We start from the raw sequence: 20,755 nt of genomic DNA, 5'->3' as shown, positions 1-20,755 counted from the left end.
AGGCAAAACACAAGGCAAAACACAAGGCAAAACACAAGACAAAACACAAGGCAAAACACAAGGCAAAACACAAGACAAAACACAAGACAAAACACAAGGCAAAACACAAGGCAAAAATAAGAGCTAAGGAGGCCAACCTCTCAATTTAGACTGGAGTCCTGGAATGGCCTTTACCTCCTGACAAGCTGAGCAGAACAGCTGTTCAGGGAGATTTGTCTATTGCCAGAATGAATCTACAAAATTAAATGTAAGTGATTTTAAATGATAAACATGTCCAGTCATAGTTGGAAACCCCAGCCATGGCATATGTTCTCATCCATTACAACAATAAAGACCATGAGGAAAGGATCCAACCTGGAAGCGCCGGACAGGGCATTTGATGATCAGGGAGGTTTTTGGTAGGAGGTAAGCACGCCCACCGATGGTCAGGTGGAGGCGTTTCTCCTGCCGGGTCTGGATGTAGATACGACTCAAGCCTAGAATCAACGGACAACGCTTTACTGGATCCTTGATTGTTTCCTTTGATGCTTCCTTCCCTGTCTCCTTTGTGGGCTGCTGGTTGATTCTGGATGCTTCCTTCACAAGCTGTCTGGGGTTCATCTCTATCTTATGCTCTGAATGGAATGATGGATGGAGGGAAAGAGAAAGGGAGGGAGAGAGAGAGGGAGACAGAGAGACAGAGACAGAGAGACAGAGAGACAGAGAGAGAGAGAGTGAGAGAGAGAGAGAGACAGAGAGATAGAAAGAGAGAGAGACAGAGAGAGAAAGAGAGAGAGAGAAAGAGAGAGAGACAGAGGGAGAGAGAGAGAGAGAGTGAGAGAGAGAGAGTGAGAGAGAGAAAGCGAGAGAGACAGAGAGAGAGAGAGAGTGAGAGAGAGAGACAGAGAGAACATAACGGTGGTCAACCTCTTACAGTGAATTAAACCATTGTCATTTACTCACATGACAAATATAGGCTATAGCATGAAGGTTTAGAAGGATAAAACAACTTTATAACTAACACAAAATATTATAAATAAAACCTACATTATATCTGACATTATGATAATGATTTGATTTGGAATAATGATTCTACATTCGCATTAGCATAATTTGGGCGGCAGTTAGCCTAGCGGTTAAAGAGGAAACTCAGCAACCGGATGGTTGCCAGTTCAAATCCTGGGTCTGACAGGAAAAATCTATCGGGAAGTGAGCTGGAAACTAGAGGGTTGCCGGTGTGAAATCCCAGATGCCATTGCCTGCTGTTGTGCCCTTGAGCAAGGCACTTAACCGCCCATAACAACAGCTCCTCAGGGCGCCCAGTGTGGCAGCTCCCCACAGCTCTCCAAAACCTGGGTGTATTTATGTCCTTGGAGGGGTTAAAAGCAGAAGTCACATTTCAGTTGGACCTTGTGATCTAATGAAGTGATCTTAAAATGAGAAAAGAGTCGATTAGTAGAGAACAAGATCTTCCACCCTGTTCTGTCTGGAATCAGCTGGACCTAAAACCAAGCTCTCACGAAAGATCAGTACATTTCAATCACTGTAATTTCTGTCTCGTACTGACCGATGGTCATACTTAGACTGTGAGGCAATGCATTCAGACCCTCCCTCTAACGCACTCTCTGTGAGCGTACCAAATGGCACCCTATTCCCTATGTAGTGACCAGAGCCTGTATGGTCATACTTAGACTGAGGCAATGTGGACTCTGCTCCAAGGTAGTGTACTATATGGCAAAAGCTTGCCATTTGGGAAGCACTCTCCCTGTATATCTGGGTCAAGTTAATCCTGTGGATTTGATATCATTAGCTTTGATAACAGGGAATGAGATAAGGTCTGGGCTAGAAGCATGAGGCAACATGACCTTGTGCTTGAGACTCTGAGGCTACATCCAAATGGCACCCTAATCCCTATATAGTGCAGTACTAACCAGAGCCCTATGGGACCTGATGAAAAGTAATCCACTGTTTTTGGAATAAGGTGCTGTTTGGGACACAACCTGAGGCTAGGATGAGAGCAGGGGAGAGTCAATCCTTTGGTTAATGTGAAGTCATTCCATCTAATATCTCCAAACACAAAACACAGTATACACACTACCCTATTGTGAATCTATAGATGTAGAATACACACTACCCTATTGTGAATCTATAGATGTAGTATACACACTACCCTATTGTGAATCTATAGATGTAGTATTCTGACATGTTGAAAGTTCATGCACAGAGGCACGGGCATGCGCTCACATCACACACGCACCCACCATGACCCTGGTCCTCATAAGCAGCAGCTGGGTAGGACAGTTTCTCTCTCTCCCTCACTCACACTCTCACTCTCACTCTCTCACACACACACACACACACACACACACACACACACACACACACACACACACACACACACACACACACACACACACACACACACACACACACACACACACACACACACACTTCCTTTAAGGAGTAGCTGTGACATTTGCGAGGCACTCAATCATGCATTGTATATCCTCTCTTTGTTGAGGCAGTTCAGAGAGATGGTAGCTTTCAGACACACAGTGAACACTTTGGGACACATTTGGGACACACGCACACACACACCGTAGGAGAGTGGACTATTTCCTTTACAGTGTGAACTCACAGACACTCATTGAACAACCATTGACCTTACTTCTGTATGCTTTTCAGATGTTCTCTTCATTCTGGAAGTACGCTTGGCTGCACAGAACAGTAGTTGGCTTGTAGTGTGTGTGTGTGTGTGTGTGTGTGTGTGTGTGTGTGTGTGTGTGTGTGTGTGTGTGTGTGTGTGTGTGTGTGTGTGTGTGTATATTGCGGTCAGTAATGCTGTACTGTTTGTACGTTGGCATGGATAACATGTATATACTGTAGGTAGATGTGTGTGTGTGTATATATGTATATACTGTATATACTGTATATACTGTATGTATATATGTATGTATGTACTAATCAAAAACATGTGTATATATATATATATATATATATATATATATATATATATATATATATATATATATACACATGTTTTTGATTAGTCGGTTCAAATGTAAACATTCAAAGTGAGAACTGGAGCTGTCGATGGCCTGATAAAGAACAGAACATGTTCCTGTGTCTTTATTCTCATGGATAATCACTTTCCAGACATATAGATATAGAAGACTTTGTACTTAGGTACAGTATGGTCACAGTGGCTGGATCACAAACGGTACCCTATTCTCTATACTACTTTGGATCACTTTCAAGTGTACATATTTAAGACTCCTACTCACCCATAGCATGTTCACAGTGAATACGTCCCAAATGGCACCCTATTTCCAAGTGCACTACTTTTGACCAGGACCAATGGCACCCTATTCCCTATATATACACTAATTTTGAGAGAACATGGTGCCATTTGGGATGCAGAGACTGTATGCTTTCAGAATCTCTAATCTGGTCACATATCTGTAGAGTTGAGCTTTACGGAGCACTGACATCAGACAGAACAACACAAGACATTTTTCCCCAGACATGCAGACATGGGAAGTGTGTGTATGTGTGTGGGTGAATGTGTGGTGTGTGTGTGTTTGTGTATGTGTTGTGTATGAGAGTGTGTATGTATGAGTGTGTATACATTTGTATGAGTGTGTGCAAGTGTGTGTGTGTGTGTGTTTGTGTATGTGTTATGTATGAGAGTGTGTGTGTGTATGAGTGTGTGCACATGATGAAAGAGGTCTGAAAGAGGTCTATCGTACACTTATCAGGCTGGATATTGAGGTGTGTGTGTGTGTGTGTGTGTGTGTACTCACTAGGGCAGGTGGTCATTCGGCATGTCCTGACCAGGGGTGGAGAGGAGAGGCCGTCGCAGAGCCTCCTCGCCAGCATCACCTGCTGTCCAGCTGAGGTCAGCCTCCGACACACTGGCTCCCTACGTTGGATCCCCAGACCACAGGATACAGAGCACTGCAACACACACATTCATTATGCATTTTGTTTGTTCACAACTTTGTGCAATCATGGAATGGAAATGGAATTGCCCTCCTCCTTTCACTGTCCCTCTTACAGTTCCTGACACTACCCCTCCTTCCCTCCCTCCACTCACCTCCCCCACTCTGCCTCCCTCCATCCATCCATCCCTCTTCATCCCTCTGCAACCTCTCTACTCACATTCTCCTCCCTCCCCACCCCCATCCCTCCATTAATCTGTTCCTAATCTCCTTCAGTCTCTATCCTCCCTCAACACCCCCCCATCCCTCCATTAATCTGCTCCTAATCTCCTTCAGTCTCTCTCCTCCCTCCCCACCCCCCCATCCCTCCATTAATCTGCTCCTAATCTCCTTCAGTCTCTCTCCTCCCTCCCCACCCCCCCATCCCTCCATTAATCTGCTCCTAATCTCCTTCAGTCTCTCTCCTCCCTCCCCACCCCCCCATCCCTCCATTAATCTGCTCCTAATCTCCTTCAGTCTCTCTCCTCCCTCCCCACCCCCCCATCCCTCCATTAATCTGTTCCTAATCTCCTTCAGTCTCTCTCCTCCCTCCCCACCCCCCCATCCCTCCATTAATCTGCTCCTAATCTCCTTCAGTCTCTCTCCTCCCTCCCCATCCCTCCATTAATCTGCTCCTAATCTCCTTCAGTCTCTCTCCTCCCTCCCCATCCCTCCATTAATCTGCTCCCAATCTCCTTCAGTCTCTCTCCTCCCTCCCCATCCCTCCATTAATCTGCTCCTAACCTCATTCAGTCTCTCTCCTCCCTCCCCCATCCCTCCATTAATCTGCTCCTAACCTCATTCAGTCTCTCTCCTCCCTCCCCCATCCCCACTCACCTTCCCCCACTCTCCCCCGGCCATGTAGGGCAGACAGTCCGTCTTGGAGCAGGTCCTATGAGGGGCCGGTTTGGCCCCTGGACATGCTGTGTCCCCCAGTGTCCAGTAGGCCCCCGTAGACAACAGCTGTTTACAGAACACCTTACGTACCTGGCTACCCCCGCCGCAGGAGAGGGAGCACTGTGAGACAGAGAGAGAAACAGAGAGACAGAGACAGAGAGCGAAAGAGACAGAGAGAGACAGAGAGAGACAGAGAGAGACAGAGAGAGAGTGAGAGACAGAGCGAGAGAGCGAGAGAGAGACAGAGAGAGAGCGAGAGAGCGAGAGAGAGAGAGAGAATGTAGCAAAGGGCTTCTAAGAAATGTGGACAAAGCAAATGCTTTGACCAACCCATCCATCCATCCATTTGTAATAAACTTTGATGCCTAAAACGTATACCTAAGACACACAAACACACACACACACAACGGCCTCTCCTCCATACCTCCTGCCAGGGCTCAGTCTCCCATGCTGGAGGGCAGTCCACCTGGTTGCAGGGTTGAAGGATGGACGGCTTGAACTCCCTGCACTCGTTCTCTGACACACTCGCACTATCCTGCTGCTCTACGGAGAGCACACGCATGCAGAACACACTCCTGGTCTGGATGCCCACCCCACACGACGCAGAGCAACGAGTCCACGCTGTCACCTCCCACCTAGGAGAGAGGGAGGATGTTAGACACATAACTCATTACACTGAGAAACACACGAAGACATGCGTGCGCACACACACACACACACACACACGGTATGTTGTTTTTATGGAGGCGAGTGCAGATGCCATTATTTCCACTCAGAGAGAGAGGACCTTTAACTTTTAGATCAGTGTGTGTAGTTGTGTATTGTTAGATATTACTGCACTATTGGAACTAGGAACACAAGCATTTCGTTACACTGGGAATAACATATGTGACTAATACAATTAGATTGGATATGTGATGAGTCAAAAGGGTCAATGAAGATAGTTAAATAGTTAACCAAATAGCTCCCTGGACTAACTATTTATCAGTCTTATGGCTGACGCCTCGATCACACCGACAGCGTTATTGTGCTAAATGGTACGCATTATCACCTCGATATGTGAGCAACAATAGTTCAACGTTCACCTTCTGCTACCATTTCTGTCAAGCTGTCTACGCAGACAGTGAGATGAAATACGTTTGATAAATCCAAGGTATGCAGCACACAGAACGCACTGCAACAACTGCCTCTGCAACACAATGCTGCAAGGCAAACACAGCGTTCCATTGGAAATGAATGTACTTCTGGGGTACCAAAACACTGTAGGAGAGAGATGGTGACTGCGTCCCCAATGGCACCTATTCCTTATGTAGTGCACTACTCCTGACCAGGGCCCATAGGGTGTCATTTGGAACACAATCACGGTGCCTTCATCCACCGTCTTATGTAAGAGTGAGACAGCAAAAGAGGAAAGTGTTTATCTAAGAGGTCTATTTTAAGAGCTCCCGGATAACTGATGAGAATACCGTACCATCTTAGTACCTCAGAGACAACACTCCCAGGGCTTTGTTCTGACTGGGATCACAAGTATTTTTGTGCATCCCAAATGGCACCCTATTCCCTGTATAGTGCACTACATTTAACTAGGGCCCATAGGGCTCTGGTCAAGAGTTGTGCACTATGTAGGGAACAGTGTGCCAGTTGGGATGCAGTCTTTGAGACGTCTGTATTTATAAGATCATAAAAAGCACAGCAGTCTTCTACTCTGCAATAACCATCATCTTCATGAAACAGAAACCTGGATCCAGCCGACCACAAGAGAAGATCTACTGCTCGACAAAACCTGCCATGAAAGTAGTTATTCTACTCTAAATGGTACGTTTATTTCTGCTTTAGTTCTGTTTTTATGCATTATGATAAAACACTGCTCTTATTAGTGTCAATAAAACGAGTTGATCTTAATCAAGATCAGCTTTTTCCTGAACGCAGCGAACACTAGCCCTCTGAGCCAGCTGTCCTGCTGCCTTTGGGTTAGTGATTGGAAAAACAATCTGTGATGTGTGTGTGTGTGTGTGTGTGTGTGCTTGACTCTCATCAACTTCTCTCTTAATGAGAGCACAGTCTGACTAGCCATTTAGAATCAATCAGAGACTTTTCCTTGAACAATAACCAGGTTCCTGCCTCTTTTGCTCAAACACACACACACACACACACACACACACACACACACACACACACACTCTCTCTCTCTCTCTCTCTCAGTTTCTCTCTCTCTCTCTTGTTACGACCATTCAATGTTAGTCACAGATATAACCATACACTACCCTGCAGACCATATTTTACAGGTTAGCTAGACTCATATCCTTGAGCATGTGTCCCAAGAGAAACAGACCAAGAAAAATAAATGTACCCGTTATAGCGCCATTGTGTGGTCGATGTCAATTTTCCTGCATATTTCCAGTCCTCACAGTGTTCGGAACATGTGTACCAAGTTCCATTACAATACCAATATCCGTGACTGATTTATAAGCATTTATGTGACAGACCACGCCCACGTGAATGTTTATTTGTCAGTTGCGGCAATGTTGTTTGACGTACTAACATGGATTATAATGTGCTTACAGACCTTGGTCTATATATTTCAGATATCACGTTTGGTGAAGATCGAGTCATTCAGTGCCAGAGGAGAAGTGTTTTAAGTGTTTTTCACAAAATTAAAAATTGTGGAAAATCCATCATAATGAATTTGATGGGTTCTTGAGGCAAGTTTGTTATGTGTGATGAGAGGGAAATATGTATAACATTTCATGACTCTAGGTCACACAGGATGCGGGGGCTGACCTTTCAAAGTTTGCATTTCCAATCGCTTGTTATAGAGCCACTATGTGGCCAATCCGCATGGATTTGCATGAGAGGGTGTGGCTCTTGGGCCTTTACCATGTGGCTAAATTACACAATCCTGGGCTTTTTCATCTCACAGGAATTAGAATGTTTTCACCAAAACAGCAGAAAAAGGAACATAATAATAACAATAAGGAAGTGGAACAAATACAAGAGAGTTTCACCAGCTTCACAGCTTGAACCCCAAATAATAAAAGATAAGAATACTAACAAAGTAAACAGCTCAGTAGAACAGAATAAACATGTTAACATCAGTATAATACAGGAAGGGATCATTTATAGTCCAATATTTACATGTGTTTTGGGGAAGGGGGGAAGTGTTTAAATGATGCAGTATAATAAGAGTCTGGTAGCAGCAGTTGTGATGTGTATGTAGCATGAATGTGTGTGTGTGTGTGTGTGTGTGTGTGTGTGTGTGTGTGTGTGTGTGTATGTGTGTGTGTGTGTATAAGTGAGTGCATGTGTGTGTGTGTATAAGTGAGTGCATGTGTGTTAAGGTGCAGAGAATCAGAGCAGGTGGTCAGTCCAGTTTAAGTGTTCAGCAGTCCGATAGCTTGTAGAAACTGTCTCTGAGCCTGTTGTTATCAGACCTCATGATCCGATACCGTCTGCCCGACGGGAAGGGAGAGAACAGCTTGTGGCTGGGATTTGTGGAGTCCTTGATGATGCTGTGTGCCTTCCTCGCACTGATTCAATTAGATTTTGTGGAATGCGTGGGAGTACGGTCCCTGTGATTTACTGGGCCTTGCAGTCATGGTCGGAGCAATTTCCATACCAGGCCATGATGCAACCAGTCAGGATGCTCTCGATGGTGCAGTGGTAGTATTTGGAGAGGACCCGGGGCGGCATGCAAATTTCTTCACCCGCTTTAGGAAGTAGAGACACTGTTGCGCACTCTTGACAAGAGTGGTGGTGTTGTTAGTCCATGGCATGGCTGGTACCCACACTCTTACCAACCTCTCCATGCCCACTGTCCTAGTGCCACAGACTTGGGGTGTATCTCAATAGTGGGATTGAAGGGAAGGAGATGAAGGAAGGGGAGCCGCTTTAGACTATTGAGATACAAATGCTACTCCTGGCTGGTATGGGCTGTCACCCAAATCCCTGCCCACCTCCATGCCCACTGTCTGTGTGGCATCATAGGGCTGTCTGTGTGGGATCATAGGGCTGTCTGGGTGGCATCATAGGACTGTCTGTGTGGCATCATAGGACTGTCTGTGTTGTATGATAGGGCTGTCTGTGTGGCATCATAGGGCTGTCTGGGTGGCATCATAGGGCTGTCTGTGTGGCATCATAGGGCTGTCTGTGTGACATCATAGGGCTGTCTGAATGAACATGTCTTGCATGAGCTCAACTCTGGGGCCAGAGAGTCTACTGTGTTTCTGCAGTTGGAAAAACAACTTTACTCAGGTTACTGCTGAAGCCATTAGTAGTTGTTATGTCAGACCACAAACTCTAATTGTATTATTATTCAAGCCTCTCCACGATGCAGTAATCATCTAGATGTTTATTCTAAGTTTGATTCCACCATAGAAAACAGAAATGTATTTGCAATGTTTATCCTAACTTTAATTACAAAGATGAACCTCATTTCCAAGTTATTCTAATGTTGAATGAATTCTATTTTGTTTTTAGAAGCTGTGCTTCGCTCAAAAGGTATGTCTTCATCCCAAATGGCTCTCTAATCTCTATTTAGTGCATGTTGGGCCTTGGTCAAAAGTAGTGCACTATATAGGGAATAGGGTACAATTTGGGACTAAACCTATGTCTCTGAAGGAATGCATGGCTGACACTTAAATGATTTCATAACAAGTTTAAAAAAAACACTAGCTGAGACCTTGCCAGTGATATTGGAACCACCTGCATTCTGTGTATGTTAAAAACGACACAGTTCCATGGATTGTGATGGCAATTTGGGGCTTGGTTGGCTGATCCTTATCTTTAGGTCTGGATCTGGGCACTGCGTGTGTCGGCCTATCTGGGTCTGTGTGTGTTGGCCTGTCTTTCTCTGGGTACTGTGTGTGTTGGCCTGTCTTTCTCTGGGTACTGTGTGTGTTGGCCTGTCTTTCTCTGGGTACTGTGTGTGTCGGCCTGTCTGTCTCTGGGTACTGTGTGTGTCGGCCTGTCTTTCTCTGGGTACTGCGTGTGTCGGCCTGTCTTTCTCTGGGTACTGTGTGTGTCGGCCTGTCTGGGTCTGGGAACTGTGTGTGTCGGTCTGTCTGTCTCTAGGTACTGTGTGTGTCGGCCTGTCTGTCTCTGGGTACTGTGTGTGTCGGCCTGTCTTTCTCTGGGTACTGTGTGTGTCGGCCTGTCTTTCTCTGGGTACTGTGTGTGTCGGCCTGTCTTTCTCTGGGTACTGTGTGTGTCGGCCTGTCTTTCTCTGGATACTGAGTGTGTCGGCCTGTCTGGGTCTGGGTATTGTGTGTGTCGGCCTGTCTTTCTCTGGGTACTGTGTGTGTTGGCCTGTCTATCTCTGGGTACTGCGTGTGTCGGCCTGTCTTTCTCTGGGTACTGCGTGTGTCGGCCTGTCTTTCTCTGGGTACTGCGTGTGTCGGCCTGTCTTTCTCTGGGTACTGCGTGTGTCGGCCTGTCTTTCTCTGGGTACTGCGTGTGTCGGCCTGTCTTTCTCTGGGTACTGTGTGTGTCGGCCTGTCTTTCTCTGGGTACTGCGTGTGTCGGCCTGTCTGGGTCTGGGTACTGTGTGTGTCGACCTGTCTGTCTCTGGGTACTGTGTGTGTCGGCCTGTCTGTCTCTGGGTACTGTGTGTGTCGGCCTGTCTGTCTCTGGGTACTGTGTGTGTCGGTCTGTCTGTCTCTGGGTACTGCGTGTGTCGGTCTGTCTGTCTCTGGGTACTGCGTGTGTCGGTCTGTCTGTCTCTGGGTACTGCGTGTGTCGGCCTGTCTCTGGGTACTATGTGTCTGCCTGTATCTGTCTCTGGGTACTGTGTGTGTCTGCCTGTATCTGTCTCTGGGTACTGTGTGTGTCTGCCTGTATCTGTCTCTGGGTACTATGTGTCTGCCTGTATCTGTCTCTGGGTACTGTGTGTGTCTGCCTGTATCTGTCTCTGGGTACTGTATGTGTCTGCCTGTATCTGTCTCTGGGTACTATGTGTATGTCTGTATCTGTCTCTGGGTACTGTGTGTGTCTGCCTGTATCTGTCTCTGGGTACTGTATGTGTCTGCCTGTATCTGTCTCTGGGTACTGTATGTGTCTGCCTGTATCTGTCTCTGGGTACTATGTGTCTGCCTGTATCTGTCTCTGGGTACTGTGTGTGTCTGCCTGTATCTGTCTCTGGGAACTGTGTGTGTCTGCCTGTATCTGTCTCTGGGTACTGTGTGTGTCTGCCTGTATCTGTCTCTGGGAACTGTGTGTGTCTGCCTGTATCTGTCTCTGGGAACTGTGTGTGTCTGCCTGTATCTGTCTCTGGGTATTGTGTGTGTCTGCCTGTATCTGTCTCTGGGTACTGTGTGTGTCTGCCTGTATCTGTCTCTGGGTACTGTGTGTGTCTGCCTGTATCTGTCTTTGTCTGATGGTCTGAGAACCTGTCCTCTCTCAAATGACATTCACCTCTGCCAGAACACCTACATTCCCTCTCCAATTCCCTATAGAGTGCACTTATTTTGTTCCCTATAGAGTGCACTTATTTTGACCAGCAAGTAGTGCACTACATAGGGAATAGGGTGCCATTTACGACACAGCCTTAGTGTGCAGCAGGCCTTGTCAGAAGGGAAACAAACAACCAGATGCCTAAATAAGACAGTGAAGGAAAGGTTTCAGTTAGAGGGACACGGAGAGGAGAAAACAGTTAGGCTGTGCTTCCACTGTGTTTACCTCGGCTTCACATTTACAACAGGATGTTGTTACAGGAACAGAAACATCCGATTGGTCGCTAACAAACATCCTGGGTGACACAGGATGTTGGCCTTCACTGGACAATTTGGAATGGTGGGAGGAGTATGTTAATGTGTTTACGGGTAAGAGAAGGACACACGAACTAATGCATGCATGCACGCACGCCGGCACGCACACACACACACGGCCGTAACACATCTGGTCAAGAGGAACACCTATGTGAGAATGCTGTTCATTGACCAAGTTCAGCATTCAACACTATTGTTCCCTCCAAGCTTGACACCAAGCTCAAAGGCCTGGGTCTGAACACCACCCTCTGCAACTAGATTCTGAACTTCATGTCAAGCAGACCACAGGCTGTGAGGATTGGCAACAACATCTCCTCCACACTGACTCTTAACACAGGGGCCCCCCAGGGGTGTGTCCTCACTCCTCTGCTGTACTCCCTGTTCACCCATGACTGTGTGGCGACACCCACTCCATCATCAAGTTTGCTGACCACACCACAGTTGTAGGCCTGAGTCAGCCTATAGGGATGTGAGTGAACTGGCAGGACAACAAGCTCTCCCTCATTATCAGCAGAACAAAGGAGTGTATTGTCAACTTCAGGATGCAGATGAGGGAACACGCCCCGATCCACATCAACGGCACTGCAGTAGAGAGAGTCAGCAGTTTTAGCTCCCTCCACGTCCACCTCACCAAAGACTTGACATGGACCAACAACACCACCGCTCTTGTCAAGAGGGCACAACAGGATCTTTACTTCTTAAGGCAGATGAAGAAATTCAGCGTGCCACCCGGATCCTCTCCAAATACTACCACTGCACCACCGAGAGCATCCTGACCGGTTACCTCACAGCCTGGTATGGGAATGGCTCTGTCTATGACTGCAAGGCCCTCCAGCGGGGGGTGAAGATGGCCCAGTACATCACTGGGGTGTGTTCCCACCCATCTAGGACATCTACTTGAAATGGTGCCTGAGGAAGACAGTTTCTATCTACAGGTATGGTGAACACTTGAACTGGACTGACCATTTGCACTGACTTTCTGCACCTTTGCACTTACATCACAATTGCTGCTAACAGACTTATATTTACTAATGCTAATACTGCACAATTTAAACACTTGCCCCCCAATCCCCCCCTTCCCCAATACATGTGTAAATATTGTACTAGAATATGTGCCTTCCTGTATTATACTTATGTTAAAATGCTTATTTCTATTCCACTGAGCCGTTTACTTAATGTTAGTAGTCTTATATTGTATTAATGGTTATTGTTGTTGCAGTGTGGAGAAGCAACCTGAAAGTTAGCATTTCATTGTGTATCCTGTTCATACAACTAATCAAACTTAAAACTTGAAAAACACACGCACAAACAGGGGTATGCTAATGAGCGTGCATCTTTGCATGACAACAGAAGATGGTTCCTGGCAGTATCGATAATTAGTCAAACATAGAATGTAAATGAGTTGTTGTGATTAGAGGTCGACCGATTAATCAGAATGGCCGATTAATTAGGGCCGCTTAATTAGAATGGCCGATTAATTAGGCCCGATTAATTGGGGCCGATTTCAAGTTTTCATAATAATCGGAAATCTGTATTTTTCCATGCCGATTTAAAAAAAAATAAATTGTACATCTTTATTTAATCTTTATTTAACTAGACAAGTCAGTTAAGAACACAGTGTTATTTTCAATGACAGTCTAGGAACGGTGGGTTAACTGCCTTGTTCAGGGGCAGAACGACAGATTTTTACCTTGTCAGCTCTGGGATTCAATCTTGCAACCTTACAGTTAACTAGTCCAACGCACTAACCACCTGCCTTACATTGCACTCCACGAGGAGCCTGCCTGTTACGCGAATGCAGTAGAAGCCAAGGTAAGTTGCTAGCTAGCATTAACCTTATCTTATAAAAAACAATCAATCAATCAATCATAATCACTAGTTAACTACACATGGTTGATGATATTACTAGTTTATCTAGTGTGTCCTGCGTTGCATATAATCGATGCAACGCTGGGGGATGATTTAACAAAAGCACATTTGCGAAAAAAGCACAATCGTTGCACGACTGTACCTAACCATAAACACCAATGCCTTTCTTAAAATCAATACACAGAAGTATATATTTTAAAACCTGCATATTTAGCTAAAATAAATCCAGGTTAGCAGGCAATATTAACCAGGTGAAATTGTGTCACTTCTCTTGCGTTCATTACACGCAGAGTCAAGGTATATGCAACAGTTTGGGCAGCCTGGATCATTGCGAACTAGTTTGCCAGAATTTTAGGTAATTATGACATAACATTGAAGGTTGTACAATGTAACAAGAATATTTAGACTTAGAGATGCCACCCATTAGATAAAATACAGAACGGTTCCGTATCTCACTGAAATAATAAATGTTTTGTTTTCTAAATGATAGTTTCCGGATTTGACCATATTAATGACCAAAGGCTCGTATTTCTGTGTGTTATTGTGTTATAATTAAGTCTACGATTTGATAGAGCAGTCTGACTGAGCGATGGTAGGCACCAGCAGGCTCGTAAGCATTCATTCAAACAGCACTTTCGTGTGTTTTGCCAGCAGCTCTTCGCAAGCACAGTGCTGTTTATGACTTCAAGCCTATCAGCCTAATGGCTGGTGTAACCGATGTGAAATGACTAGCTAGTTAGCGGGGTGCACGCGAATAGCGTTTCAAACGTCACTCGCTCCGAGACTTGGAGTAGTTATTCCCCTTGCTCTGCAAGGGCCGCGGCATTTGTGGAGTGATGGGTAACGCTGCTTCGAGTGTGGCTGTTGTCGATGTGTTCCTGGTTTGAGCCCAGGTAGGGGCAAGGAGAGGGACGGAAGCTATACTGTTACACTGGCAATACTAAAGGGCCTATAAGAACATCCAATAGTCAAAGGTATATGAAATACAAATGATATAGAGAGAAATAGTCCTATAAAAACTATATTAACTTCAACCTAAAACCTCTTACCTTGGAATATTGAAGGTCTCATGTTAAAAGGAACCACCAGCTTTCATATGTTCTCTTGTTCTGAGCAAGGAACTCAAACGTTAGCTTTTTTACATGGCACATATTGCACTTTTACTTCTCCAACACTTTGTTTTTGCATTATTTAAACCAAATTGAACATGTTTCATTATTTATTTGAGGCTAAATTTATTTGTATTGTATTTGTATATTAAGTTAAAAATAAATGTTCATTCAGTATTGTTGTAATTGTCATTATTACAAATAAATAAATAAAAAAAATCGGCCAATTAATAGGTATCGGCTTTTTTTTGGCCCTCCAATAATCGGTATCGGTGTTGAAAAATCATAATCGGTCAACCTCTAGTTGTGATTGGCCTGAACTTCAACCCAGCCAGCCAGTCAGCAGAGGATTGCCTAAAGTGTGTTAGATTCTCACCTTGGGGGACACGGCTCGGGGTTGCAGATGCGGCCCATGACTGGAGGGCGGCTAGAGGGGTCACAGAGAGAATCGTCAACCTCCTCTCCTCCTCTCTCCCGGCTCACACACCTGACCACTGCTGTCTGTCTCCCTGGGCGAGAGGGGGAACAGAGTTAGAGAGAGAGAGGAGGAGGGGGGGCAGGCTGAGAGAGAGAGAGGGTGGGTGGTTTAGGTGAAGAATGAAAAGGTGACCAAAAACAGAGAACAACAGAGAGGGGAGCTGAGAGAGGGCGAGTTGAGAGCGGGAGAGCTGAGAGAGGGCGAGCTGAGAGAGGGAGAGCTGAGAGAGGGAGAGCTCAGAGAGGGAGAGCTGAGAGAGCGAGAGCTGAGAGAGCGAGAGTTGAGAGAGGGAGAGCTGAGAGAGGGAGAGCTGAGAGAGCTGAAAGAGGGCGAGCTGAGAGAGGGAGAGCTGAGAGAGGGAGAGCTGAGAGAGGGAGAGTTGAGAGAGGAAGAGCTGAGAGAGGGAAAGCTGAGAGATGGAGAGCTGAGAGTGAGATAGTAGGGTTAGAGAAACAAAGAGGTCACACATGATAATGGACCTATATTCATACAGTTTCTTGACTGTTTGGCTCACTAATAATCACTAGACAGTCAGGGAGCGCTGAAAATTCCCTGATGGATAGAGGACTATGTTTTGCAAAATTGTATGGCAAGGAAATATAAGCAATTTTCACTGTGGCCTTCTGAACTGCATTAAAGAACAAATGTGGCCCCCGGGGGGAAATGAGTTCGACACTCCTGACCTCCTGTTTATGACTATGAGAATCCCAGCCTGTATAAAATAAATATGAAACTTTAATAAGAAAGCCATCTCACAGGGTAATAGTGAAGGAGTTATTTGAGTAATTACCAGATTTATCATGTAGACAAGGATGTTGCATGTTTGGGATAATGCTAGAGTAGAACCCTTTTTAGTAGTGTTTGGAATTTAGGATTATACCCAGGGTAATGTTTAGGATAATGTTTGTTTAAATGTTTGGGAATATGTTTTGTATGACCTTTTGGGATAATGTGGCAGTATTATTTCAGATAATGTTTGGGAAAATATGTTTGGTATGATGGTTGGGATAACAATGTTACAATGTTAGGTACAACGTTTAGATTTCGTTGAAGCACCGGTGCAGCTCACCTGTAGCACAGGAGGCCGAGCAGCCACTAAAGCCCCTGTAGTCCCAGTGGTGGGGCTCCTCACCCTGGGTGTGAGGGCCTTGAGGATCCTGGAGGTCAGGAGAGAAGCCTGGGCCTAGAGTACAGGCTCCCCCATCGCAGGGCCTCTCCAGCTGGGGCCGCTCTTCACCGCACTCCTCCTCGGGCAGGTCCACCTCCGTCTGGGTGAAGGAGAGGAGGACACGACACTTCAGCTCCCGTGTCTGTTTGCCGATCCCACAGGTGACGCTGCAGGGAGACCACGACCCTGGGATTAACCTGGAGAGTACACACAGAGAGGAAGACTCAGCGAATGGAGTTAGGTAACACTGAGATGAACACGGATGAAATTGTATATGTCAGTTTTTGACTGTCAAAAGTAAAATGCATCTCTACTTTTTTCATAAGAATTAAGTCGTTTCATACAACAAATAAAAAAACTGACATTTGTATGTTTTTTTTCCAAAAGAACCTTCAAAGAACCTCCTGTATACAGTGCCTTTGGAAAGTATTCGGACCCCTTGACTTATTCCACATTTTGTTAGGTTACAGACATATTCTAAAATGTATTAAATCGTTATCTTCCCTCATCAATCTACACATAATACCCTATAATGACCAAGCAAAAACAGGGGGGGCGTTGCTGCACAACTATTTTCAGGTCTCTCCAGAGATCTTCGATTGGGTTTGGGCTCTGGCTGGGCCACTCAAGGACATTCCTGAGACATGTCCCGAAGCAACTCCTGCGTTGTCTTGGCTGTGTGCTGAGGGTCGTTGTCCTGTTGGAAGGCGAACGTTCACCTTATTCTGAGGTCCTGAGCGCTCTGGAGCAGGTGTTCATCAAGGATCTCTCTGTACTTGGCTCTGTTAATCTTTGCCTCAAGCCTGACTAGTCTCCCAGTCCCTGCCGCTGAAAAACACCCACACAGCATGATGCTGACACCACCATGCTTCCTCCATACATGACGCTTGGCATTCAGGCCAAAGAGAATCTTGGTTTCATCAGACCAGAGAATCTTGTTTCTCATGGTCTGAGAGTTTTTAGTTGCCTTTAGGCAAACTCCAAGTGGGTTGTCATGTGCCTTTTACTGAGGAGTGGCTTCCGTCTGGCCACTCTACCATAAAGGCCTGATTGGTGGAGTACTGCAGAGATGTTTGTCCTTCTGGAAGGTTCTCCCATCTTCACAGAGTAACTCTAGAGCTCTGTCAGTGTGACCATCGGGTTCTTGGTCAGCTCCCTGACCAAGGCCCTTCTCCCTCGATTGCTCAGTTTGGCCGGGTGGCCAGCTCTAGGAAGAGTCTTGGTGGTTCCAAACTTCATCCATTTAAGAATGGGGGGGGGGGTCACTGTGTTCTTGGGGACCTTCAATGCTGCAGAAATGTTTTGTTAACCTTCCCCAGATCTGTGCCTCGACACAATCCTGTCTCAGAGCTCTACGGACACTTCCTTCCACCGCATAGCTTGCTTTTTGCACTGACATGCACTGTCAACTGTGGGACCTTATATAGACAGCTGTGTGCCTTTCCAAATCATGTCCAATTCATTTAATTTACCACAGGTGGACTCCAATCAAGTTGTAGAAACATCTCAAGGATGATCAATGAAAACAGGATGCAGCTGAGAAACATTTTGAGTCTTATAGCAAAGGGTCTGAATAATTATGTAAATAAGATATTTCTGTTTTTTAACATTTGTAATACATGTACAAACATTTCTAAATACCTGTTTTCACTTTGTGGTTATGGGGTATTGTGTGTAGATTGCTGAGGATTTTTTTTATGTAATCCATTTTTGAATGAGGCTGTAACGTAACAAAATGCAGAAAAATGAAAGGGGTCTGAATACTTTCCAAAGGCACCGTATGGTTCTAACTAGAACCCTCTATGAAGGGTTCTACCAATAACCATCTTATAATCTAAAGGTTCTTCCTAGAACCATCTGTGAAGGGTTCTAAATCAAATCAAACCAAATGTATTTATATAGCCCTTCTTACATCAGCTGATATCTGAAAGTGCTGTACAGAAACCCAGCCTAAAACCCAAAACAGCAAGCAATGCAGGTGTAGAAGTTCTCTACCGAGAACCTTTTTATCTTTGGGGGGGTTCTTCCTATAACCCTCCATGAACAGTTGCACTAACCTTATTAGACTTTAACATGTAATTAGTTTTGACAATACATTGCATGTATCATAAGGCCTTTATGTGAGGGCCTAGTTATACCCTAACACAGCGGTGTTAGGAACATCCTGGTTTACAGGCCTGCAAGTCACATTAAACTGGCATTATATTAGAATCCAGCCAGAGTTAGGAGATCCTGCAACCTGCATTCAGAATGAATGCCAGGGTTGGGAAGATTGAATACTGAGACTAACTCAATCATCTAAACAGGAACAACCATCTCAGTAACGGGTGCAATAAATCACATTACAAACATATTGGATTCGTTTAGAAAACTGTATGTTATTTATTTCTGTGTAGCATAAAATGTATCAACCAAGCAATGCACATGCAAAAACATAGATATTACAGTAAAACAAACAATTCCGAAAATCTCGCTGCAATAGAGCATGCTGGGAATTAGTATATATGGTTCTATGTAGAACACTTCTTGCCTCCCAAATAATCATCAAAGAACCCTTTGCCTTACAAAGAACCCGTGTCTTCCAAAAGGGGTTATTTTGATCAAACCAGTTCTTGGTAGAACCCTATCCCTCCGGAAAAAACACTTTTGGAACTATGTTTTCTAAGACTTGTAGGAAAATCATGCCATTTGGAATGCAGACTAACACTGAATGACAGACACTTTCTGGCTCAGCCAACCTAACACGGACCGACTGAAGTCCTAAGCTGTACTCTGACATACATTTTGGATAGATAGTATATTTCAGTGAAAGAACAATCTTTTACATTTGTAGTGTGTTGTATCTATACTCAGCGGGGAGGGAGGTAGAGAGGTGGGAAAAGAGAAGGAGAGACAGAAAGAGAAAGAAAGAGAGAGAGAATGAAGAATTAAAAAAATAACATTTCTTCATAAACAAAATAAATGTTTGAAGTGACAGAAATCAGATCGTGACAATATTCATGTCTTGTATTTTTCTGCTGCTTATAAAGGTAATGTCATTCCAGTGGGTTTGTGAAAGTAGTTACATTTGTCCAATCGTCCCTCAAAGCCAGATGAGAAAGTCAACACACACACCCTGGTCCCGCTGTCTAAACATTCTTCTAGCGCTTGGGATTCCGTTTTATGGGACCTGCTATTCCCTCACAGCCGTAGTGTGTCATGTTTGGACCGGTGTGTTGTGTGTGTGTGTGTGTGTGTGTGTGTGTGTCTGTGTGTGTGTCTGTGTGTGTGTCTGTGTGTGTGTGTGTGTGCGCATGTCTGTCATGTTTAGACTGTGTCATTAAGAAAGATCATGATGATGTCAGAATGTAAATGAAAATGGAGAAAACAGACTCTTCTATGTACGGGGGTGAATGACTGATGTAAAGTGCTTTACTTCCAAAGACGTCGGGAACTAATGAGGGTGAATGAGGTGGTGGGGAAGCTGTGTGTGTGTGTATGTGTATCTGTGTGTGTGTGTGTGTGTGTGTGTGTGTGTGTGTGTGTATGTGTATATGTGTTAATGTGTATCTCTGCGTGTGTGTGTGTGTGTGCATGTCAAATCATATCAAATTTTATTTGTCACATACACATGGTTAGCAGATGTTAATGCGAGTGTAGCGAAATGCTTGTGCTTCTAGTTCCGACAATGCAGTAATAACCAACGAGTAATCTAACTAACAATTCAACTAACTACTACCTTATACACACAAGTGTAAAGGGATAAAGAATAGGTACATAAAGATATATGAATGAGTGATGGTACAGAACGGCATAGGCAAGTTGCAGTAGATGGTATCGAGTACAGTATATACATATGAGATGAGTAATGTAGGCTATGTAAACATATAAGAGTGGCATTGTTTAAAGTGGCTAGTGATACATGTATTACATAAAGATGGCAAGATACAGTAGATGGTATAGAGTACAGTATATACATATGAGATGAGTAATGTAGGGTATGTAAACATTATATTAAGTGGCATTGTTTAAAGTGGCTAGTGATACATGTATTACATAAAGATGCAGTAGATGACAGAGTACAGTATATACATATGAGATGAGTAATGTAGGGTATGTAAACATTATATTAAGTGGCATTGTTTAAAGTGGCTAGTGATACATTTTTTACATCAATTTTCCATTATTAAAGTGGCTAGAGTTGAGTCAGTATGTTGGCAGCAGCCACTCAATGTTAGTGATGGCTGTTTAACAGTCTGATGGCCTTGAGATAGAAGCTGTTTTTCAGTCTCTCAGTCCCTGCTTTGATGCACCTAGTTTTCCCCTGGTGATGCGTTGTGCAGACCTCACCACCCTCTGGAGAGGCTTACGTTGTGTGTGTGTGTGTGTGTGTCTGCAAGGGGTGTGGGAGATGTCTGTGAGTGTGTGTGTAAGAGAGTGTGTGTGGGTGTGTGAGCCTCTAGACCTGACAGATCCCAGGGTGTGTGTGTCAGTACTAACAGGACCACAGCAGCAGGCCATAATCACATGCTCAT

General features: G+C 44.8%; 1 protein-coding gene across 1 annotated transcript in view; it reads right to left on the bottom strand.

The window, feature by feature from the left end:
* The window catches only part of LOC149971460 (ADAMTS-like protein 3), a 231,058-nt gene that overhangs the window by 44,353 nt on the left and 165,950 nt on the right, over positions 1-20,755 (bottom strand). The window contains exons 16-21 of the mRNA XM_090222838.1: positions 16,143-16,438; positions 14,972-15,104; positions 5,281-5,491; positions 4,797-4,976; positions 3,783-3,936; positions 355-614 (exon numbers count right to left, since the gene is read on the bottom strand). Of these exons, the coding sequence (XP_090078964.1) occupies positions 355-614; positions 3,783-3,936; positions 4,797-4,976; positions 5,281-5,491; positions 14,972-15,104; positions 16,143-16,438 (1,234 nt within the window). The remainder of the gene's footprint in view (positions 1-354; positions 615-3,782; positions 3,937-4,796; positions 4,977-5,280; positions 5,492-14,971; positions 15,105-16,142; positions 16,439-20,755) is intronic.

The sequence above is a fragment of the Oncorhynchus mykiss genome, chromosome 26 (genome assembly GCF_057628025.1).
Source record: "Oncorhynchus mykiss isolate SJ-2025 chromosome 26, ASM5762802v1, whole genome shotgun sequence".
Lineage (NCBI taxonomy): Eukaryota > Metazoa > Chordata > Actinopteri > Salmoniformes > Salmonidae > Oncorhynchus > Oncorhynchus mykiss.
This window is presented reverse-complemented; position numbering and strand designations above follow the sequence as displayed.